The sequence below is a fragment of the Otolemur garnettii genome, unplaced genomic scaffold (assembly GCF_000181295.1).
Source record: "Otolemur garnettii isolate 467f Iridium unplaced genomic scaffold, OtoGar3 scaffold00007, whole genome shotgun sequence".
In the NCBI taxonomy this organism is placed as follows: domain Eukaryota; kingdom Metazoa; phylum Chordata; class Mammalia; order Primates; family Galagidae; genus Otolemur; species Otolemur garnettii.
The window spans coordinates 9,503,425-9,527,804 of NW_003852402.1; the positions used below are offsets into that span (position 1 = coordinate 9,503,425).

A 24,380-nucleotide genomic window follows, 5' to 3' on the forward strand; every position below is an offset into this window, starting at 1 on the left:
GTTGTTTGGCGGGCCCGGGCTGGATTCGAACCCGCCACCTTAGGTGTATGTGGCTGGCACCTTAGCCACTTGAGCCACAGGCGCCAAGCCTGCCCTATGGTTTTTAAGATTAGGTTGCATGTATGTATTCTTTATGGTTAAATACTATTTTTGTAAATGTTCGTGGAGCAGCACAATTTTCTGCTTTGATCTTTTTCACTTATGCTGTTTCATACAAGATTTGAGTAGCATTCTCCAAATATTTGGAATATACGGAGCTGGTGTTTTGTTTTTGTTTTGACCAGGATCGGCTTTCAACCCACCACCTCCAGTATATGGGGCTGGCACCCTACTCCTTGAGCCATCCCATAGCATTACTTTGCGTTATTTAATATGTAGTATATTTTATATAGGTAACAGAAATCAGTATTATTCTTATTAGCTGATACCTAATAAAAGGTTTACCGGGCAGAGTAAGGTTCATAATTTGTTAACAGTATATATGATACCTGTTTAGAGTTTTGGGTTTTTTTTAGTATTGTGGACAGATTATTTAGTCTTGCCAGATTACATATAAAAAATTTTTTTTGTCTAAATATCTGGCAGAGAGCTTAAACTAGAAGTCAGAATATTGAACTGTTTTGTGTTAATGTAAATTGAGCATCCCAAATCTGAAATGCTCCAGAATCCAAAGCATTTTGAGTGCCAACATGATGCTCAAAGGAAATGCCAATTTTCAGATTTGGGATGCTCAGCCTGTGAGAATTGTGCAATTAAAACTAGGTAATACAATCTGTAATCCTACTTAAGTATATATAAACTAATGAATCATGATGTTAAAGTAAACCAAGTGATGAGAGTTCCAGTATCGTTCCATGTGCTCTAAATAATGAAGTTACAAGAATTTTTTCCACACTGCAGTATACTTTTCCTTTCTCCCCTTCCTACCTCCCACTGCATCACATACTTAGAAAGTAATAGACAATTAAAAATTAGATTACCTTTTGTACTTGTTTGTTTGGTTTTTGGTTTTATGTGGGATGGGTATTTCAAGTGTGTTTTTTTTACAGTGTCTAGTTCTGGCTCCAACCAGAGAGCTTGCCCAGCAAGTACAGCAGGTGGCTGATGACTATGGCAAATGTTCTAGATTGAAGAGTACTTGCATTTATGGAGGTGCTCCTAAAGGTCCCCAGATTCGAGATCTAGAGAGAGGTAATAAAATACTTTTGTAACAATTACTTTATCTTGGTGCAGCTCCAGAAGCACAGTGCTGACAGTGCCAACCACATGCACCTGGTGGGTTTGAGCCCAGCTGGGGCCAGCTAAACATCAATGACAATTGCAAAAAAAAAAAAATTAGCTGGGCATTATGGCGGGTGCCTGTAGTCCTAGCTACTTGGGAGGCTAAGGCAAGAGAATCACTTAAGCCCAAGAGTTTGAGGTTGCTGTGAGGTGTGACACTACGGCACTACTGAGAGTGACATTAAAACTCTTTTCTCCCCTCCCCCCAAAAAGAAATTATCTTAGCTTTACCAATTCCTGTGAATGAAATGGGAGAAAATAGTAGGTTCTTAAGAAAAATCAATGTTGGCTTGGCACCTGTTGCTCAAGTGGCTAAGGCACTGGCCACGTGTACACCCAAGGTGGCGGGTTTGAATCCAGCCCGGGGCCGCCAAACAACGACAGCTGCAACCAAAAAATAGCTAGGCGTTGCGGCGGGCGCCTGTGGTCCCAGCTACTTGGGAGGCTGAGGCAGGAGACTCGCTTGAGCCCAGGAGTTGGAGGTTGCTGTGAGCTGTCATGCCATGGCACTCTACCCAGGGCAACAGCTTGAAGCTCTGTGTCAAAAAAAATAATAATAATAATAGTGTTTTAGCAGCTTAGACATTCTCAGATGTGGTTAAGTAGCCATTTTGAGAGAAAAAGTCAACACGTCTAGCAACTCTTACCTTTGGAAAGATTTAGTGATTGTATAAAATTATCCCCACATCATGCTTTTGCAGGTGCTGGGTTAAAGTTTGAACTACTGTTAGATCATACTATTGAGTACAACAACCAGGCTACAGCTGGTGCTTCTTTGTTTTCTGAGGGTTGGATAATGTATAAGAAGTTGTAAATTGACTTGATCTTTAATTTTTGTTGTATAGGTGTTGAGATCTGCATAGCTACTCCTGGACGCCTGATAGATTTCCTGGAGTCAGGAAAGACAAATCTTCGCCGATGTACTTACCTTGTACTGGATGAGGCTGATAGAATGCTTGATATGGGTTTTGAACCCCAGATTCGTAAAATTGTTGACCAAATCAGGGTGTGTAAAGCTGATACTTTGCTGTCTTATGCCCTTTGCCTATTGCATTCCTTAATCTAAAAAAGCCTTTTCTTTCCTGATAGCCTGATAGGCAGACATTGATGTGGAGTGCAACCTGGCCAAAAGAAGTAAGACAGCTTGCGGAGGATTTCCTTCGTGATTATACCCAGATCAACGTAGGCAATCTGGAGTTGAGTGCCAACCACAACATCCTCCAGATTGTGGATGTCTGCATGGAAAGTGAAAAAGACCACAAGTATGAAAAAGATGTCACTGTCTTGATTTGATAATGCCTGTAAACCTTAATAATCTTCTAAAATGAAAGTGTTGCGGAAGCTTTTTTTTTTTTTTTAAAGCCTTTAAACATTAAAAGCATTGTTAGCTTTCTAATAATCCTTTATATCATTAGAGCATTCTGGTTAAAGGCAAGGATTCTGAGTCCTTGGATTTGGTTCCTGGCTTTGCCAATTACTCACTGTATGATTTTGGACAAGTTTATCTCTGGGTGCCTTATTTTTTTAATCTCAGAAATGGGGATAATACCACCTACATCAAACTTGTGTGAGTGTGATAAGATTAAAAATTTCTTAACATAGATAGTACCTGACTCTGTACTTTCTTTTTTTTTTTTTTTGAGACAGTCTCAAGCTGTCTTCCTGGGTAGAGGGCTGTGGTGTCACAGCTCACAGCAACCTCAAACTCTTGGGGCTCAAGTGATTTTCTTGCCTCAGTTTCCTAAGTAGCTGGGACTATGGGTGCTCACCACAGCACCTGGCTCTTTTTAGAGATAAGGTCTCAACTCTGGTCTCAAAAATGTGAACTCAGGCAGTCCACCCACCTCGGCCTCTCAAAGTGCTAGGTAGTTATAGGCATGAGCCACCGTGCCCATCCATCTATGTACTTAGGTACTTTTTTTATAGACAGAGTCTCACTATGTTGCTTTCTGTAGAGTACCATGGTACCACAGTTCACAGCAACCTTAAATTCTCGGGCTTAAGTGATTCTCTCGCCTTAGCCTCCCAGGTAGCTGGGACTATGCCCAGCTATTTTTTATTGCAGTTGTCATTGTTTTAGCTGGCCCAGTCTGGATTCAGACCTGCCAGCTTTGGTGTATGTGGCTAGCACTAACCACAGTGCTATGGGTGACGAGACTGCTTTTTTTTTTTTTTTAAGGTAATGTGGAAAAGTATTACAGCTTTGGGAGTTGATACCACTGATGTACCTTCTATATGACACACTAGAGCAATCTTTGTTGTGTGATGATTGTGTTGTTGGTCTTTTAGATTGATCCAACTGATGGAGGAAATAATGGCTGAAAAGGAAAATAAGACAATAATATTTGTGGAGACAAAGAGACGCTGTGATGACCTGACTCGAAGGATGCGCAGAGATGGGTAAGTACACCACCAAGGTAATTACTTAGCCTCAGATTTTATAGTTTAGTGGGAATTCCTAATTGGTATTGTAAATGTTACATAGTATTGGTAATGCCTAACACATAATTTGCTTCTTGATTGAACACACTTGACTATCTGTGTGGTCTAACCTTATCAAAATTACATGATAAGTTTTTAAAAAGCTTTTTTTTTAAGCTTAGTTTTTCTCTTGTAGATGTCTAAAATAGTTTGTTAACTTTTCTTCTAATAGTTGGCCAGCTATGTGTATCCATGGAGACAAGAGTCAACCAGAAAGAGATTGGGTACTTAATGGTAAGTTGGAAATAAATGTTTTTTCTTTTCTCCTTTTCCTTTCCTCTTCCTCTCCTTTTCTCCCTTTTTCTTTTTCGTATTTTTCTTTACCAGCTAGAGTATAGTGGTATCATTGTACTATTTCAACATTAAACTCCTGGGCTCAAGCAATTCTGCCTCATCCTCCCCAAACTAAGCATTTTCAGTGGATTTTTCCCCTAAGTGTCCATGATGTATGTCAGGAATCTATAAACTTTCTGTAAAAAGTCACGTAAATATTTTTGGCTTTGAGTCCTAAATGGTAGGTAGTCTCTATGGCAGAGATTTTATACACAAAAGCAACAGACCACAGACAACATGTAAAGAAATGGTCTGGCTATGTTCCAACATAACATTATTTGCAAAAATAAGCATTATGCCAGATTTGACCCGAAGGATAGAGTTTGTCTAGCTCTGCTCTAGTTAGTTGAGTATTGGAGGTACTTTTAGCACGTCTGCATGTTCCTTTAAAGTCTATAATGTGGTTCGGCGCCTGTGGCTCAACTGGCTAAGGCACCAGCCACATACACCTAAGGTGGCGGGTTCGAATCCCCAGCCTGGGCCCGCCAAACAACAATGATGGCTGCAACCAAAAAAAAAAAAAAATGGCCAGGCGTTGTGGCGGGTGCCTGTAGTCCCAGCTACTTGGGAGGCGGAGACAGGAGACTCGCTTGAGCCCAGGAGTTGGAGGTTGCTGTGAGCGTGATGCCATAGCACTCCACCCAGGGAGATAGCTTGAGGCTCCGTCTCAAAAAAAAAAAAAAAAAAAAGTCTATAATTACACTTCTTCTCAATACTACTCTTCCTTAATTTTTTTCTGATTATGAAAATAATTATGCCTTGGGGAAATTTTGATAGTTACTGAAATGTGTAAAGAAAAAAAAATGTTCCTCTTTGTGGGCTTTTTGTATTTTTTGTTTGTTTGATTTTTTTTTTTTTTTTTGAGCAGAGTCTTGCTCTGTTGCCTTGGGGTTGAGTGCTGTGGTGTCCTCATAGCTCACAGCAACCTGAAACTCTTGGGTTCAAGCAATCCTTCTGCCTGCGTCTCCCAAGTAGCTGGGACTACAGGCACCTGCCACATGCCCAGCTACAATTTAGTAGAAACGGGCTCTCTTTATTTTCTATCTTTTTCTTTTTTCTTTTTTTTTTTTTTTTTTGAGACAGTCTCACTATGTCTCCCTGGGTAGAGTGCTATGGCATCACAGCTCACAGCAACCTCTAACTCTTGGGCTTAAGCAGTTCTCTTGCCTTAACCTCCCAAGTAGCTGGGACTACAGGCACCCACCACAACACCAGCTATTTTTTGTTGCAATTGTGTTTGTTTTAGGTGGCCTGGACTAGGTTCAAACCCGCCACCCTCAATGTAGGTGGCCAGTGCTGTAACCATTGCACTGTGGAGCCAAGCCAAGGGGGTCTCACTCTTGCTCAAACTCCTGAGCTCAAGTGGACTGAGCTCAAGCAGTCCACTTACCTCGGCCTCCCAGAATGCTAGGATTACAGGGTGCGCCACTGTGCCTGGCAGGAAAGATGTTCCTTAGCATTTTTAAGTTATATTTTAACATACTTCCTTGTAGTCTTCTGGTTTTTAAGACGACTCTGAAGGGAAAGGCCACTGAGTAAAGTGGAAGAGTTTATATTTAAGAAATATATGGTTTGGCGCCTATGGCTCAAGTGGCTAAGGCGCCAGCCCCATACACCTAAGGTGGCATGTTTGAATCCAGCCTGGGCCTGCCAAAACAACAATGACGGCTGCAACCAAAAAGTAGCCGGGCACTGTGGCGGGCGCCTGTCGTCCCAGCTACTTGGGAGGCTGAGGCAGGAGACTGGCTTAAGCCCAGGAGTTGGAGGTTGCTATGAGCTGTGATGCCACAGCACTCTACCCAGGGGGATAGCTTGAGGCTCTGTCTCAAGAAAAAGAAAAAGAAATATATGCATGTTTCTTGGGGGAGAAAATACATATTTTCTTTCATTTCATTTGGGGTTTTTGTTTGTTTTGAGACAAAAATCTCAAGCTGTCACCTGGGTAGAGTGCTGTGGTAGCATACCTTACAGCAACTTTCAACTCCTGGACTCAGGTGATCTATTGCCTCAGTTTTTTCTATTTTTAGTAGAAATGAGGTCTCACTTTCTGCTCAGGCCTGTCTTGAACTCATGAGCTCAAGTTATCCACTCACTTGGGTCTCCCAAGGTCCTACAATTACAGGTGTGAATGCACCAACTCAGCCTGTTTGGAAGATAACTTTTAAGAGGAAAGAAGAGTTCTACCTTGTATTAAATTTGTTACGGATTGCCATACTGTATTAATGATAGTTATTGTTACTTTTTATCAGTGGCCCTTTTGCCTAAAATGAATGTTGTAAAGATTTTCAGAAACAATATCTTGGCTCCGCGCCTATGGCTCAAGTGGCTAAGGTGCCAGCCACATACACCTAAGGTGGTGGGTTGGAATCCGGCCTGGGCCCGCCAAACAACAATAACTGCAACCAAAAAAATAGCTGAGCGATGTGGTGGGCGCCTGTGCTCACAGCTACTTGGGAGGCAGAGGCAGGAGACTCGCTTGAGCCCAGGAGTTGGAGGTTGCTGTGAGTGATGCCAGGGCACTCTACCCAGGGGGAGAGCTTGAGGCTCCGTCTCAAAAAATATATATATATCTTTTACATCTAAAAGGGCTGAACATTTTCTCATACCATTACTTTGAATTTAAACAGAGTAGGGTAAACAGGTCAAATAGCTAAGAATGTTTGATTCTTTCTTTGTTCCATTTGTTTTTGCAGAGTTCCGCTCTGGGAAGGCTCCAATCCTCATTGCCACAGATGTAGCCTCCCGTGGGCTAGGTTTGTATAGATAGGTGTCTCTGTCAATGGTATATGTATCTTTTGGTTTAAAGATTTTTATCATTTCAAATTCAAATTTATAGTTGTATATATATGTCTTTAGATAAATATTTAAAGAGAATACAAAGTGTGTTTTCCCCCTGCTCCCACAGTTTTTTTTAACCTTGGTATTTTTTTTCTTTTATTTTCAAAGTCTCTTCCTGCTCCTGACAAACAGGCTTTGGTCTGCAGCAAGGCCTAGGCATGACTATTCAAACAGTTAGAGGGAGAGGAGACATTGGGTTGAACAATTCAGCTTCTTTCTGGTATTCTATTTTCTGGCTAGACAGAATGAGCCTGATTGAACCTGGCTATTATGAGCTAATTTCTTCAGTTATTTTTTGCCTATACTGGTCTATGTAAGATACATATAGAGAGAGAAATCTAGTTTCATGAATGTTTAATAAATGGGATTTATAAGTATGTAATATTCAGAAATTAAATCTGCATTGCCCAATTTTATTTAACTGAAGTAAAATGCCACTCAGTTATTCCTTCCTCCCTACCTGTACTTGTATAAATGTGTTATCTAATTTAGGAACTTAATTTGAAGATGATCTTCTGGAGTTTTCGACCCATTATGAATTAAGATCTATACACTTATCTTGTGATTTAGCCCATCATTTGGAGCTAAGCAGATCTAACTCAAAACTTTAATGTTTAAAAAAAGATTATCACAAGGAAATCTTTAAACTTTTGACATGTATTTTAATTTCTTGCCCAATAAGATGAGAACTATATTCCATATACTAGTTAAAGAAAGCAAGTATTCAAATTGGAATACAGAAGTGATGAAGCCTTTTTATCCATTGCACTCATCATTCCCTCCTTCAGAGGTGGTGACCTGCAGCCATGACGGAAAGTTGTCTCTGCCCTCTGAGGTCATGTCTGGATCTGTGCCGTTAGAACTTGGGCCTGTTGGGAGATGAGGCGGAGACCTGAAAGCATTTACATAAAAGCTTTCAGTAAAGGTGGTTTTTAAACAGGCTTGCTATGTGCTGGTAGCTTCTTTGTGCATCTTGCCTAGACAATTAAAAATATTTGCTCCATGTTCCCCTGTATTCTGAACCAAATTAATTGGCTACCATTAGAATAACTTAGACTCTTCATCCCACCCCCACTCATGCAAGTGAGGGGAGAGGGAAGGTATCTGAGTCTGTTTCTTGTTACTCAACATCAGTGCTTATTTTGGGCCCCTTTGTTTGCTGCCTTGTAAAAATCAAAAGAGGGAGAAACCCCACTAAAATGGCAGAATTCTGACCGATGTCCTACAAGATCCTGGAAAGTGAAGGCTTCTAGAACTTCATAGACAGGGGTGCAATTTTCAGCTGAGTCACCAGGCCTTTTTTCACTTCTGTCAACCGATGGTCTCTTAAAAGTTCCCTTCAGGTAAGTTCTTCCATTCCCATGATTTTATAATAGTCTTCCCTAGGCTGTCACTATTCCCTTTCCACTGAAATATTTTATATTTTTTTCCTTTTTTTGTTTAAACTACACACTGCTAAACTAAAAGTATTGAATTTATTTTGTTTTGTTTTTTAACAGAAGCTTTGATATCAGCTGCAGATCACTCAGTACATGGCCGAGGCAAATCTACATTGGCCCGAAGCAGCTCTAGATGAGCCTGTTGGCTAGTCTTAGTCCCTCCTGATTAGTGATTGGCGATTATAGGCCATGTCATAGGGCTTTCCAGACAAAAGGTTCTTAGGCAGCTGGCCAAAACATTAACTTTTCAATTTCTTACCCTGCTATAGCATCTTCTAAAAAGGCAGCAAGATAATACTGTGGCAGTTCACAGATAACATCAGGGCAGGCCTGACTGGAGAAAACCAAATTCTGCGCTTGCTCTTACGTGCCCACAGCCAGCTATGTGTGTGCACACACAGGACACCTTTCTAGTACGAAGAACTTGCACCATGTCTCCCCCCTATTGATTCCCCCAGAAATACTCCCAAGTTTTAGTGTCTGAACTGCTGGCTCCAGCCCCCAGTGCTTTCTGCTAGGAAAGCACCCGTCTATGCATCCAGTGCCCTCACTCCATGTTCTGCTGCCATGGTCATATACGGTGGGATTGTCTAAGGAGCATTCTCTTAGCTCTGAAGATGTGGAGTATAATTCCCTGTCCCCCTATTTTACATCCATCCTGGCCCTGCAGATTTTTTCCCCTTTGTTGCATCAACGACCCTAGCCGGAGACTCAAGCTGCCCCCTGTGATAAGTGCCTTCTCGTCTTTCTGGTGTGATTCAGGACTTTAGGGGTCAGTAAAGACCGAGGAGCCTTTCTTGTAATAAGAAACAGACATAATGGCCCTTCACAAGCCCTGTAACAACAGCTGATTTTTTTTTTTTTTATCATCTCCCCTTTCTCCCCTGAAATTAATCGAGTCTGGGCAATAGATGCAGTCTGACCCTTTGGATGTAACTTACATTTTTTATTAATTATTTTTTTCTACAATCACCCCAATTATCCTTGGGGGAGGCGTTGGAGGACCTGAAATTTTTACCCGAACCCAGGTTCTCCGGCGCTTGGCAACCAAATGGGGCTACAGAGAAGCATCTAAGCCAGTTCACAGAGCGAGCGTGTGTGGGGACTTCTCACTGCCACGGACCCTTGATGCATGCTCCCCGCGCTCCAGTGGTCCCGTGTCAGAAGGCGGAGTTTTCGAAAGGAGGCCGCCAAAAATAAAAGGCAAAGAGACGGGATCGGCTGCAGCGGTTTCCCAAAGGAGGAGGGAGTGTGCATCGGTCTGGTAACAAACAGAGAATGTTTTTTAATTATTTATATCACAAAAATCTGTGTTTTATCTAGGATATTTTCTGGATATTCTTTGTAAAATGCAGATTTTTTTCCACAAAACAGTAGGATTCTTTGTTATATTCTTAAATTTGTCTGTCTAAGTAGGTTAAAAAAATAGACCTTTAGCTGGAAGCATTACACTAACATTTACATATTGTAAGCATTAGGTTATTCAGCCCAATTCCCAGCAGCAGATAGAATATTAAACTTTTCTCAAGGTTTCATGGATTTTCCCACATTCTTTGGCTATTAATTTAATTTCCCAGGTTACACAGATAGTCTTTGATAATTGAAACAACTGCTGAGTTGAAATAACCTTGAGTTGAGCAAAAAACACTTATTTGGCAGAAGCTGGGCTTGGTAGTACAGTAAAATTTTAGTGTAATGTGCTCTTGTGATAACTAAAAAGGGAAAGATAATCCAAATGTTTCTACAAAGGAAAGTAGGTGTGTACTGTACTTTGGCTGTCAACAGTTTAAAAAAAAAAGAATATGAGAGCAAAAAGAATTAACCTAAATGTTTTAAGTCTCCTTGAAAATGTAGTAATAAAGTATATGAAGCTCTTTTTTTCATTTTGCTCTGTGACTGGTTTAAAGGTAAGTTTGTTATGATGTTGGTAGATTTTGCCAGGCTTCTCCCAACAGAGTAGAAGTGATTTGGCCTTGTAACTTAATGGTGGTTACCAGGTACTTTCTTCTCTACATTCCAGTTTTGATAAGAATGGTACTGGAATTTGTCTGTCTGAAGACCAATCTTGGTGTAACTCCTGTCTATATCAGTTAAAATGTAGAAGAGGCAGGAGTTTGGATGGTTGGATGGGATTTCATTAGGGTTTTACAGCCAGTAAAGATGTCGCTTCCCATGCATGTCTCAATTATCCCTAATCCTCTTTTACTCTGTTGGGATGAGTCTTTTTTTGTTTCTGTTCAGAGTGGTTGCTAATTTCATCTTCTCTCCTCTTGCTGTCATCTGCATTCGTGCTTCCCACCTGTTGTTGGCATGTCCTTTACCTTCTCTTTCCCTGCCACGTGAAACTTCACACTGAATCGTCAACAACTTGGAAGATGTGGAAGATGTCAAGTTTGTGATCAACTATGACTATCCAAACAGTTCAGAGGATTATGTGCACCGCATTGGCCGAACAGCCCGTAGCACCAACAAGGGCACCGCCTATACCTTCTTCACCCCAGGGAACCTCAAGCAGGCTAGAGAGCTGATCAAAGTGCTGGAGGAAGCTAATCAGGCTATCAATCCCAAATTAATGCAGCTGGTAGACCACAGAGGAGGCGGCGGAGGAGGGGGTAAGGGTAAGTCCTGGAGTTTTCCAGGTACTGCCGAGGTATCTTTATATTTATTGTGCCTTTAAGAAAAAAAATCCTATGAAGTCTTTAATTATAAGAAAATGTGACTTGTGCTACTTTTACAACATAATGATTTCTATATATTCCAAAAATGTGCTTTGAACTTTTAAGTACATGGTGCATATTCAAAATTAAGGTAAAGTGTGATTGCTTTTTAGTACCTTAAAATGTGCTTAGCAGTATATTGAATTTTAGTTTTACGTTTGGAGAGATCACTAATTTACTAATTTGGAGGTTGGCCTGGCTTAAAGGTCAAGGAATCACGTTGAAAATTCCTTATATTCTCCCATCAGGAGGTCGTTCTCGGTACCGGACCACTTCTTCAGCCAACAATCCTAATCTGATGTATCAAGATGAGTGTGACCGGAGGCTTCGAGGAGTTAAGGATGGTGGCCGGAGAGACTCCACAAGCTATCGGGATCGTGGTGAAACCGATAGAGCTGGTTATGCTAATGGCAGTGGCTATGGAAGTCCAAATTCCGCCTTTGGAGCACAAGCAGGCCAATACACCTATGGTCAAGGCACCTATGGGGCAGCTGCTTATGGCACCAGTGGCTATACAGCCCAAGAATATGGTGCTGGCACTTACGGAGCTAGTAGCACCACCTCAACTGGGAGAAGTTCACAGAGCTCTAGCCAGCAGTTTAGTGCGATAGGCCGGTCTGGGCAGCAGCCACAGCCACTAATGTCACAACAGTTTGCACAGCCTCCAGGAGCTACCAATATGATAGGTTACATGGGGCAGACTGCCTACCAATACCCTCCTCCCCCACCTCCCCCTCCTCCTTCACGTAAGTGAAACCACTCAAGTGGTAGTGACTCCTGCAGACTTAATTACATTTTAAGGAACACTGTCTTTACCCTTTTTCCCCTTCTTCCCCTTTTCTTTCTTTTTCTTTTTTATTTTATTTCCCCAACCATTGTGATTTGTCTTTTCACGCAGATTAGTTAGAATTCACTGCCAGGTTTCTTCTGCCCGCCAAAATGATCCAGTCTGTAATAACAGATTTTGTAAAAATATATATATATATCTGACTGGAAGAGATTAATTTCTTCCCCCAACTTCTTGCATGTTGAGGATATTTGAGCTATTTTTCATCTTAAAAGAAAGAATAAGGTATTAGGCCCTTTTCTGAGAGCCCAGTTTTTGTTGTCCTGAGTTATGGGATGGGGGGAGGGCTGAAGTTTTCTGCAGCAGAAGATGGCATCTGTGCTTTAAATGATTCTCCTTACTGGGTTAGAAAACCAGGAGCGATATCCCTGCACGTTTTCCATAATGCTTTCTGATGTTTGTAAAGTTGGAACAGGGTTCCTCAGGCCCAGTGAGTTTTTAAGATAGTTGTTTGCCATTATTATTTTGGCTGATGGCTTGCTAAATGGATTTGACACTTAAAACTTATTCATTGGTTTTTATCTCCCTTACACTCTGCCTTCCCCCTTCTCCCCTCTGTTTACTGAGAAATAACCATTTTAATGTCAGGTTAGAAATGAATTGCTGAGTGTCAATGTATCTTTCGAATTAAAAACCACAAGGGTTTATTGCAGTGGTTAAACTGTAGCATCTCAGCATCCTGGCGGGAAACTGCCTTTTTCTTTCTGATATAACCAGGGACCATCTGAAATTCATTTTCCAGCCAGACAGCTGCTGTAAGCAAATGAACATAAGTGCTCACTGGAAATTTACTTTATTAACCAGTTAAGTCTATGCATTCACCTATAGTGTAAAAAGCACCTTTAATTATAAACAGAATATACTCAAAATGGGCTAATTTTCTTTTTTTAAACTCAGTATGTGTAGAGCTAGAATAAAAGCAATTCTGCCAGCTACTCTGCCTTTTGGCAGTTACCTTGAACAAAGAATCTTAAGAGTTGTTATGAACTCTTACTCTCTTCATACCCTGTTCTCTGCAGTGCTTTTTAACAACTTCTGGGTGCAAATCGTTCGGCATCCTTTGCACTCAGCTTTTTACAGGTAGGTGTAGTGCTTTACACTAGTTACGGAGGACTAAAGCTTAAGTCATTGTTACTTTTCCTCCATCTAAAGGTAGGTGAGTTTGTCCTCTTCATAGTAATGCTGTTTTATGGAGACTTTGTATAGGAGATGGGTTCTGTTCTTGTGTTCACCATAACGGATAGAGAGAGCAGACAGCCCCAGGAACCTCTTCAAATTCAACATGGAACTATTCATTTTTATGCTGTTCATTGATACTGTTCATTCACAATGCAGTTAAAAGGAGTGACACCACTGCATTCTTTGGCTAAGACCTAGAGTGATTGCTGGTTTGTAAGATCTAAATACTTGAGGTTTGTTTTTGTTTTCCTTTTAAAATTCTTTAGGGAGAGAGAAGGGATGGTTTCTGAGGGGTTCTTGAAAGTACGATACATTGTGCAACATACAGGTAGGTTGTCAGCATAAGCTGAAATATGTGCATGTAAAAACTTAGACATCCTTTTTTATTTTCTACTTTCTTCCTTATCTTTTTGTCCTGCCCCGCCCCCCCCCCCCCATCTTCTAGAAGTTGAGGCCGAGGGAGGATGGTAGGCACAGAAGAAACAGCTGCTCTGTGCTTTTCAAACCAAAGTGCCCCACCCCCACCCCAGTTTGTCTAATCACCGACCAATCTGTTTTGGGCGTTTCTTTCTACAACCAAATTCTGATATTTTTTCCTTTAAACGTAGAGATTCCACCACAGGGATGTCTTAATTAAAAAAATTCTTCTAGCTCTTTTTAAAAAGCATCTGCTTGAGGGAAAGGTCTCTGGGCAAGCAAGTAGTTATTTGGATTGCTTGCTTGCTTTTTTTCCACAGGGACATTGCAATCATAAAGTAATAGTAAATTCCACATCTCAAAAGTTACTGTGGCCTGAGCACAGCTGAAGTCTAGCGGAATTTAACTCTTCTGCCTCCGTGTCTGTCAGTCATTCAGATTCTGTTGTTGGCTTACGTGAGCAGAAGAATCATCATGCTAGTTACTTACTGCAGTCATGGTTGCAACTCAACTTAGGGAAAGGGCTTCAGTGTATTAAGCTATAGGCTGCTTCATCCCAGTCCCTCCCTAACAATTCATTGTGTGGACTTCTCTCATCTAAAGGTTGGTGGCTTTTGCTTGGGATCAGTGCTCTCTATTCATGTCCTTGCTGGTCTCTGAACACATTCCTGTTGCATTAAGACTTGAAAGATTTGTAGATGTGTGATGTTCAGGCACAGGATGCTAAGAGCTATGTTACTATTCTTAGTTTGTAAATTGTCCTTTTGATACCATCTTGTTTTCTTTTTGTAGGTATAAATAAAACCTGTTGACAATAATGTGTGAGCTTTAATTGCTTAAAAATTCTGTGAATAGTTAAATGTTACCCTCTTGAAATAGTTTTTCTTGGCTTCAAAACTAGGGTTTCGGGCATTGGATTGACTAATCATTTTATCACCTAAAACTGAAAGGAAGGTGGGATGGGTTGGTCTTAATGCAAGAATTGAAGGCTGGATACCTAGTAGGTATCTTATTTGCTCAGCACAGATCAGGTGATGTGGTGATAGGCAAATCGTACCCACCTAGGATGGTGCAGGACTAGTATGAGCCACAAAACTGACTCCCGCCAGAGCTGGTATATTTAGTTTGTGTGGCGTATAGGGTGAAAGTAAAATAACATTTCACATAACCTATCACTTTTTTATCTTGACTACCTAAATTTGGTCACCTACCTGGTAAGTAGAAATTGCCACAAGAACATATTACTGATATTTTAACTGATCTTCAGTTGGGGCATTCTTACAGGGACATCTTTCCAGTTGGAAGTGACAATTAGCACGAGTCATGCACTTGGGTCTTAGAGAATAATAGTTTATTTGATCCATTCATGAGAAGTCACCTTAAGACTGCTTGTTCCAGTTGCACGGTGGGCCCAGCTCTTAATTATCTCTATAATGGGTATTTAAGGGAGATCCTATTGACAAGAAGATCTTACAGAGAAAACGATCAGTGCTTTGTTGAAATCCACACTAAGCATTTTTTCTAGCTTTAACGTTTGATTCAAGTCATGGATAAGTTGCCAAGGAGAACTTTGAAAATAGTTTGCAATTCATGTCCTTGACTATAGAGATCTCCAGGAACCCTCAAATTGGCATTGGAAGACTTAACTTCTTTCCTTTAAGGACTGGGAAGAAAATGGAAAATGAAGTTAGATTTACTGTACAGATGAAAACTTTTTTTTTTAATTGAGACATACTTTCCTCCTGGGTAGAGTGCCATGACTATTCACAGCAACCTCACACTCTTGAGTTTGAATAATCCTCTTGCCTCAGCCGCCCAAGTAGCTGGGACTACAGGTGTCTGCCACAAGGCCCAGCTAGTTCTGTTTTTAGTAGAGGTCATGCCCTTCAGGCTGGTCTCCAACTCCTGAACTGAAGCAATCCACCCGCCTTGGCCTCCCAGAGTGCCACCATGTGCATAGTCTTAGTATCTCTTAATGCCTGGTTCACAGTAATCTTGAGTATCTTGGTACATGATCTTAGTCCTTTTTTTTTTTTTTTTGAAACAGTGTGATGCCTTTGATAGAGTGCTATAGCATCACAGCTCACAGCAACCTCCTGGGCTTAAGCAATTCTCTTGCTTCACCCTCCCAAGTAGCTGGGACTATAGGCACCGGCCACAACACCTGGGTTTTTTTTGTTGTTGTTGCCGTTTTTGGCTGGGGGCTGGGTTTGAACCCACCTCCTACAGTATATGGGGCTGCCTCCCTACTCCTTTGAACCACAGGTGCCACCCCCCTCAGCTATTTTTTATAGTAGTTGAGCTGCATTGGATCCCAGCAGCCTGGATATATGAGGCGGACACCATAACCACTGTGCTACAGGAGCCAAGCCCTTAGTGTCTCTTAATGCCTGGTATTCATATATTAAAGCCAAGGGGAAACTTAAGGTGGACTTAAGTTGGACTGTGGACCATTGACCCTGGTCTTGGGTGCTGGCACCCCTTCCTCCTTAAGCTGCTAATTTAGCAATTGGGCTTGATTCTCATGCTTGCTTCACATCATACCCATTGGCAGTCCCTTTTTACTCCCCAAAACTCGCCACATCTCTCTTCACTGAAGGCCTTTTTCCTGGATAATTGTGACTGCTCCATAAGTAGTCATGGTACTTAGTTGCTTTTTGCCCTACACAGCAGGTAGTGTATTGGTTTTTTAAAGGACCATCCAATAGCTGCTCTTGCCAGTCAGAACACAGTGCAGACTGCACTGTGAGGCCCTATGTAAACTACTAGTCTTGGTTGACTTGATGTCTATAGCTTTATGGATTTTGCCCACATCAGCCTTATCCATGACAAGCTGGTTCTTGGGAGTTGTACATACGTACGGTCTGAAATGTTTTTCCATCTGTGTTTTTTCTCCCTGCCCCTTCCCCTTTTTGACATGATCTACACTTTATTGCCCAGACTAAAGTGTAGTCATAGCTTGCTATAGGCTCAAACTCTGCATCAGCTTCCCAAGTAGGTAGAGCTATAGGAGTGCACCACCAGACCTGGCTGAGTTTTCATTTTTTTATAGAGCTGGGGTCTGGCTCTTGCCCTTGCTCATGCTGGTCTTGAACTCCTGAACTCCAGCAATCCTCTCACTTCTGCCTCCCAAAGTATTAGGATTACAGGCATGAGCCACCATGCCTAGCCCCCTATATTTTCTTAACCAAGTATTTTTCTTTTTTCTTTTAAGCAAGACATTCTTCTTTTTTGAGACAGAGCCTCAAGCTGTCCCCCTGGTTAGAGTGCTGTGACATCACAGCTCACAGCAACCTCAAACCCCTGGGCTCAAGCAAGTCTGCCTCCGCCTCCCAAGTAGCTGGGACCACAGGCGCCCACCACAACACCTGGCTATTTTTTTGGTTGCAGCCATCATCGTTTGGCCAGCACAGACTGGATTTGAACCTGCCACCTCAGGTGTATGTGGCTGGCGCCTTAGCCACTTGAGCCACAGGCGCCGAGCCTTAAGAATTCTGTCAAATGTGCATAGCTGTCTTGCCTGTATATAGTGTGTGCATAACCGTATTGGCTTGCATTTTGTCATGCCACTAAGTGTTTCTTAAAAATAGTTGTCTTCTGGGTGGCACCTGTGGCTCAAGGAGTAGGGTGCTGGGCCCATATACCAGAGGTGGCGGGTTCAAACCCAGCCCCGGCCAAAAACTGCAAAAAAAATTAAAAATATATATATGTGTGTGTGTATGTGTATATAATTTTTAAAAAAAAAGTTGTCTTCACCGATTAGAATGGCGATCCTCAACCTGTGGGTCACAACCCCTTTGGACTATATTAAAGGTTCGAGGCATAAGGAAGGTTGAGAACCACTGCATTCACAGAGATTTGGCTCTGTGTATCTCTGTAGCCCTGCAAATATTTACCGACTGGATGAGTAGCTCCTTGGGCCAGCATCATTGCTCTGTTACCAGGACTTACCTTTGGTCACATACAAGTAGAAGAAGTCACAGTAGAAGATGGTCTGTACTACTCCAGACACCACTGCAATTTGGTCATAGAAATTCTCAGTCTGGTACCGCCTGATCCAGTTAGCCAGATAGAGAGCCCGGTACAGACCCAGGAAGAACAGATAGTGAGTCGTAATGGTCTCGGCCTCTCCAGTTTTGCTGATCATGAAGAGCTGGGGTAGGATGGCTACTGACTCCAGGTAGATGGAGAAAGTCCAGAGGATCTGAGCCAAAGAGAAGAGTGGCCAGAGAAAGCTGAGTATGGCCCAGTAGGCAGATCTCTTTAAAAAGAAAGTAATAAAGCAGTAGTTTGGCTCGGCACCTATAGCTCAGTGGCTAGAGCATCAGCCACATGCACCAGAGCTGATAGGTTCAAATCCAGCCCTGGCTGGCCAAACGACAACTGCAACTAAAAAATAAGTGGGTGTTGTGGTGGGTGCCTGTAGTCTCAGCTACTTGGTTGGCTGAGGCAAGAGAATCACTTAAGTTGAAGAGTTTGATGTTGCTGTGAGCTATGACACCACAGCACTCTACCCAGGGCTACAGCTTAATACTCTGTCTCAAAAAATAGCAATAGTTTACCAAAGAAAATACAGTTTGTGTGGGGAGGCACCTGTGGCTCAGTGAGTAGGGTGCCGGCCCCACATACTGAGGGTGGCAGGTTTGAACCCGGTCCCAGCCAAACTGCAACCAAAAAATAGCCAGGCATTGTGGCGGGTGCCTGTAGTCCCAGCTACTTGGGAGGCTGAGGCAAGAGAATCGCCTAAGCTCAAGAGGTAGAGGTTGCTGTGAGCTGTGATGCCACAGCAACAAGGGCTGGACAAAGTGAGACTGTAAAAAAGAAAAAAAATACAGTTTGTGGACAGAAAGTCACATTCTCAATGTAAGAATTGAATATTTTAATAATATATGCTATCTCTAAATATAATTTAAAACATTTTTGAAAACAGTACATCTTGCTTTTTTCACAACATAGCATGAACATTAGAAAACTTTTAAATGTTGCAGTTTTACTGGATGAAATAACATAACTGAACCCACAGTTTTCTTAAAATACAGTCCATAAATACCAACATCAGAATCTCCCAAGATGCCTTTTGCCCACAGGTTCATGGGTCACAGCCCAGGCCTACTGGCCTGTCCTCTGCTAATCTGCTGGACCTAAGGTCTCAACAGCCAGAAGTGGGACTGGGATGCCTGAAAATTGAGCATTATGAATAGCTTGTTGCCAATTTCTTCTAAACACAGAACTAAGTGAACAATACACAAACAGTAGTCATAGTCACAGCAGAAGGGAAGCCCAGACGTCAGGAAGGGTCTGGAAGGAAGGACACAGAGGAGCACGCTTACCTCTGGGAGCTAGCACTCAATCCCTTCCCTTACCTCCAGGGGAGTGAAACTGTAGTTCTCAAGGAAGGAAAGGCCAACGACTGGGACCAGAAGAAACTCCAAGCGGAATGTATCATTCTCACTGTCAAAAGTTTTCCGAAATTTCCCGTAGATCATGTACACTGTGACATAGGCACAGAGGAGAAAAACCACCTGTGTGCAGTGGGAGGGAAGAGACAAGGGGATCTATGAGGTCATTTCCCTGCCTATTTGCTAGGCTTCAAAACCTACCACACCTAAGGGCCAGTGCTCTGCCATAACGTTACATGAAGAGGTAAAATGTATTTGCAATTTCTCTTGGGTCCAGCTGCCTAGAATCTAAAGTTAATGAGCCTTTATTAAGTTACTCCATGCTTCTAACCATGACAGTGCCATAGAGTCAGATGCTCTGCTTGTCCCCTCTGTCTATGGAGCATTAGGCCAATAAACAAGATTGGTCTTTTTCAGGGGATTTAGCAGTGGTATTCCAGGGCTCTTGAAAACAGTTTAAAACTTCAAATGGACTATGCATCAATGACTTATAAACGTTCTTCCACAGGACTACTAACATCCTTCTTCGTTTAAAAATGTTGACCTGGGCGGCGCCTGTGGCTCAAAGGAGTAGGGCACTGGCCCCATATGCTGAAGGTGGCGGGTTCAAACCCAGCCCAGGCCAAAAAAAAAAAATGTTGATGTGGCTGGCCTTGCCGTCCCTTAACCAGTCCTCACTCAGCATGTGTACCAGCAGCAGCTACTGAACGCCTGCCCTCCTGGCCTTAGGTCTGTCCTTTGACTACACTGAGCGCAATCTGTCTGGAGGTCTTTTGCTTGGAATGCCTTCCTCCATCTTCACATAGCTGGTTCCAGCTGTCACTTAGATCTTGGCTTACCTGTCACCTCTTCAAGACTTTCCTGACCACGCATCCTGAAGTAGCTCTCTAGTTGTGCTCCATCATGTAACCCTATTTTTATAATAAAACTCTCTTTTATTGAAGGAAATAATCGACTAAAGTAGGATTTTAGGGAGAGATGAAAGGCTTCAGTGCCAAGGGAAAAAAATAGGGTTTTAATTATTTGAATAGCCATATCCCTAACCAAAGTTTTTCTTGTTTGTTTTATTATTAGAATGTAGGCTCCACAGAGACAGGAGCCTTGTAAATTTTCTTCAGGTGCTGGCAGAGTATAGGCTTAAAAAAAAAAATTGTTGGACAGATGGCCAAATAAGTTCTCCGAAAGCTCAGGACACCTGTTGATATTTTTGCTTATTTTAAAAATCATTATAATAGCTAACCTTTGCTGAATCGTTAACATATGGCAGAGGGTATTTTTTTGCACATTTACATTTATTACCTCATTTAATTTTCCCAGCCAAACCCTCTGAGGTAAGTGCTAGAATGATCTTCATTTTGCCTAGGAGGAAACTGGAGGACAAGGGGCCAGAGGCCTCACCCAAGTCCAGGTCACACAGCCACCAAGCAGCAGAACCGGGATTCAAACCCACAGCCTAAGTGCCCAATAGAAGGCCTCAGTTTGTGGGGGTCTGACAGGCCCTCCACTGTCACCACCTGACCCCTCACCTTCATCACAGTGTTGTAGATGGAGATGAAGTTGGTGAACAGGTCCAGGTACCTAGTGGTGAAGACCAGAGCGAAAAGGATCTGGCTTTTCCCAGAGATGCCTGTGGGAGAGGGGAGTCACAATGAGAACACAGACTCCCAAGCCCCACCCACTCAAAGTGCACCTCCTGGAGCTGGGCAGGCCTCTGAGACACCTCATCCAGGGCATTGTTGCTCCCTAAAGGGCAGGAGTTCATCCTTCCCACCAGATCACCTGAGGAGTCCAGATGCTGCTCATTAGGCTGCAATCTGCCTCCCAGTCTCCAAATAAAGACACCAACACCGAACACTGGGTTCCCAGCCCGCTGCAAGTGCCTGCCAGGTTCCAGCTCCAGGAAGATACCAGGGGTGGTGTGAGTTGGCTCCGTGGGGGGATTTTGGCTTCTCTTCACTCCACCCCCAGAGTTCTACCGACACTCCCCAAAGCTCCATCTTTGGAAGAACAATTCACTGACTCTACAAAGCATTGATTCACCAGGGAGACAGAAGCAGGCAGAGGGAGGCTGGGGCCAAGGCAGCATTCTATTTTATCTTCCAAAATATAAGCATTAAAAATCTTTTTTTCTGGCTCGGCACCCATACCTCAGTGGTTAGGGCGCTGGCTACATACACCAGGCTGGTGAGTTCGAATCTGGCCCGGGCCAGCTAAACGACAATGACAACTGCAACAAAAAATAGCCAGGTGTTGTGGCGGGCGCCTGTAGTCCCAGCTACTTGGAAGGCTGAAGCAAGAGAATCGCTAAAGTCCAAGAGTTTGAGGTTGCTGTGAGCTGTGACGCCATGGCACTCTACTGAGGGTGACATAATCAGACTCTGTCTCAAAACCTTTTTTCTAGTTTTAGAAGTTATGCCTGTATTTACTCTTTGTAATACAAAAATCAGGCAGTTTTTTTTTTTTTTTAAGAGACAGAATCTCACTTTATTGCCCTCGGTAGAATGCTGTGGTGTCACAGCTCACAATAACCTTCAACTCCTAGGCTTACGCGATTCTCTTGCCTCAGCCTCCCCAGTAGCTGGATCTACAGGCGCCCACCATAACGCCTGGCTATTTTTTGTTGCAGTTTGGCTGGGGGCAGGTTCAGACCTGCCACTCTTCGTATATGGGGCTGACATTCTACCCACTGAGCCACAGGCGCCACTCCAAATCAGGCAATATTTAAAGATACAAAGAAGAAAACCATCCCTGGGTCTGTCCTTCTAGATCTTTGCCTTACTACCATATTTAACGATGGTACTTTATTAAAATGAAGAAACTAACACTAGTATGGCACTGTTGATGGAACTACAGACTTTGTTCTGCTTTTACAGTTTTCCCGCTGCTGATCTTTTCACACTGTATTTTGTTGTCATGCTCCTTAGTGTCCTTTGGCCACTTCTGATACGTTATGGAGGGGAGATACAGTGATGCCTCGCCTTCCTCTTTCCCGGTTACCCCCACCCTAGTCTGGACACTCTCATCAATGACACCCCCCATGTTTCTGCATCTGAAAGTCAACTGTCCAACTTCTCCAATCTCTGCACTACCCACTTGCTTCCCTGGCCTGTGGGACCACCCACACTGCTGCCTGAAGTCCTGTCCTCTACGAATAACCCTCAGGCTGTCCCTCTTCTTCCTCTTTCCTGTTAGTACCTTAGACATTCCTGTGGCTGTGATCACATGCCCGGGCCTTCCAGCTCTGGGTTGTATCCCAGGGTCCCCTACCCCAGAGGCCAAGTACAGCACCTGGCAGAGAGCCTGTTGGATAACAGCGCCCCCTCCTGGTCATGGATGCTCACCCTGCCCAGGGCACCCTGTGGAAGAAGTGCAGGGACAGGTCCAGGCTGATTCTTCTGTCCCATCACACCCCAATATTCCTGACCCACTTCCTCGGAGGGGAACCTGAAGGGTATGAGTTCCTGTCCCTCTGGAGAACCCAAACGCCTGCCCTCCGGGTCTAGAACCAGCCCCTATGCATTTCCCCTCAGCCCTGCTGAGCCCTCTAGGCTGAAGCCTCCCGGATCCCAAGCCCATTTGCTTTGCCTCCTCTTCTCTCGCAGCTCCCAAAGTGACCTGCCTCAGGTACTTCTCCCAGACCCTCCCCTGCTTCCAACCTTCTGCTCCTCAGTCCCAACTCCCTGGCTTGACAAAAAGGCCTTTTAATATCCCACGTACAGACTGCCCTCCCTCCTGGACTCATTGCCCTCCCAGGCCACCCCCAAATCAGGCTGCTCATCCTTCCTGGGACATGCCCTGCCCTCAGCCACATAAGTGTGGCTGCACCCTGAGAGTGCACACCCTTCCTGAGTCGACTCCCTCCCTGCCCACCCTCCCAGGCCCAGCCCCTAGCTGCTCTCTCCACCCATTCCTTGGGGGCTGTTCTCCGCCTCTTTAGCCCCCACTGGGAGCCTGAGCTCATCATCACTGTAATCTCCCCATCCTAGTGCCAAGCATGGGGTGGACACCTCCGGGACACCAGTGGACAAAGATGGCTGGAGGAAGCTCGGGCAACCTGATTGCACTGTGTCTGTTTGGTGACCACTTGTCCAGCCTTGAAACTTCTAAACTTCTAGCAGAATAGCCAGACTCCTGGGCAAACCAGGAACTCCTGGGGACCTCCCTAAACTCCTGTTCAGTGGCCACTTTACGCCCATCTGAGCCCCTCTGCTGCCCTTCCTGCCACATCACAGCCCCGGTGCCACACGCCTGCAGTGAAGGGAAGAGGGCCCAACCTCTGGGGAAGTCTGGGGGTAACAGGGAAGAGAAGATTCTGAGAATTGGGGGCCACTTCCTGAGTGCAAGGGGGCATGGGGGCCCCTTATCCTCCTCCTCCCCAGTGAGAGTGGAGTGAACAACAGGGGTGACTGGTGGGAGGGAGGGGGTGTAGCTCCTCCTCAGACCCCTCCTTTTCCAAGTAGCCAAAAACAATGCCAACACGGGGCTAGGGGTTATCAGTGGAGGCAGAAATCCACCCACCTCCATAATCTCCAGGGTCTTTTGATACTGTACAACTTTACACTGATTTTAGAAGCTGAGCTATACAAAAAGAGTTTCAAGGACGTGGGAGCTGAAGTCCCCACCCAGAGCAGACTCAGTGGTGGGCCCCGCCTTGAAAGCAGGGGACGTGGGGCTGGCCAGCGAACGGTCCCCCACTTCCCGCCCGGGGCGCCCCTCACCGGTGCAGCACTTGGACCTCCATATCTTCCCCAGGAGCAAGATCATGGCCAGGAGGTGGCTCAGGTCGCCGAGGATTCGGAACACGTTCATGATCCTGTCAGTCGGTGTGGCGCCGACGCCCAGCAAACTTCCAGGAAACTTTCTGGTGGCCGGGGTGGCTACCACGTCCCCGGCCCTGCCCGCGCCTTCGGCCGCCGCGCTCCTCCAGCGCACTCCGGGCCGGGCGGTGACGTGGCCAGGCGGGCCGCGGCGGGGTGGGGAGCCAGGAAGCCGCGCCGCCGGGAGATCCCGCCTCCCGCCATCCAGGCCTTAGCCCGAGGCGGGGCGGCCGGCCGGGCCGGGGGGCTTCCGGCTGCGACCCGCCCAGCCTCCAGGTGCCCGTCTCGTCTCGAGCCGTTGTGTCCCATTGTCCTCTGCCTCAGTTCCCTTATCTGTTAGCGGCCCTGATAACACTGGTGCCAGTGCAAGGCTTGAACTTACCGGATCAGAGCACCCGCTGCTATTGCCATTATCTTGGAGTTTGAACTCCCTCCCTGGGTTGGGTGGGATAGGGAGAAGAGTGGGAATTGGAATCCCTACCCTCTCGCCTGTTAATTTGGATGTCAACACTTGCCCTGATCTGACCTTGCTGGGCGTGGATGACACTCAGGTGTGGAGTCAGACTGACCTTGGTTCCAGCCTAGGTGCTGCAGTCCTTCCCCTTTCTTGGCCTCAGTTTTGTCTGTAAGAT

The 24,380-nt window shown here is 44.3% G+C and overlaps 2 protein-coding genes across 3 annotated transcripts in view; one reads left to right on the plus strand and one right to left on the minus strand.

Annotated features, from left to right (window-relative positions):
- DDX17 (DEAD-box helicase 17) overlaps positions 1-14,350 on the plus strand; it is a 23,417-nt gene extending 9,067 nt beyond the window's left edge. Inside the window, exons 6-13 of one of the 2 annotated variants that reach the window (XM_003783204.2) lie at positions 1,050-1,191; positions 2,127-2,287; positions 2,371-2,543; positions 3,571-3,681; positions 3,935-3,996; positions 6,789-6,848; positions 10,748-10,990; positions 11,338-14,350. In XM_003783204.2, the coding sequence (XP_003783252.1) occupies positions 1,050-1,191; positions 2,127-2,287; positions 2,371-2,543; positions 3,571-3,681; positions 3,935-3,996; positions 6,789-6,848; positions 10,748-10,990; positions 11,338-11,843 (1,458 nt within the window). In that variant the 3' untranslated portion in view covers positions 11,844-14,350. The remainder of the gene's footprint in view (positions 1-1,049; positions 1,192-2,126; positions 2,288-2,370; positions 2,544-3,570; positions 3,682-3,934; positions 3,997-6,788; positions 6,849-10,747; positions 10,991-11,337) is intronic. The other variant, XM_012801168.1, reaches the window with a different exon arrangement.
- Positions 14,351-14,899: 549 nt separating this feature from the next.
- Positions 14,900-23,863, minus strand: KDELR3 (KDEL endoplasmic reticulum protein retention receptor 3). The gene is made up of 5 exons (XM_012801169.2): positions 23,650-23,863; positions 20,458-20,558; positions 18,896-19,054; positions 17,484-17,736; positions 14,900-15,195 (listed from the first exon to the last, which is right to left on the minus strand). The coding sequence occupies exons 1-5, from the start codon at positions 23,738-23,740 to the stop codon at positions 15,155-15,157; spliced, it is 645 nt and encodes a 214-aa protein (XP_012656623.1). The 5' UTR covers positions 23,741-23,863; the 3' UTR covers positions 14,900-15,154.
- Positions 23,864-24,380: the final 517 nt, after the last annotated feature.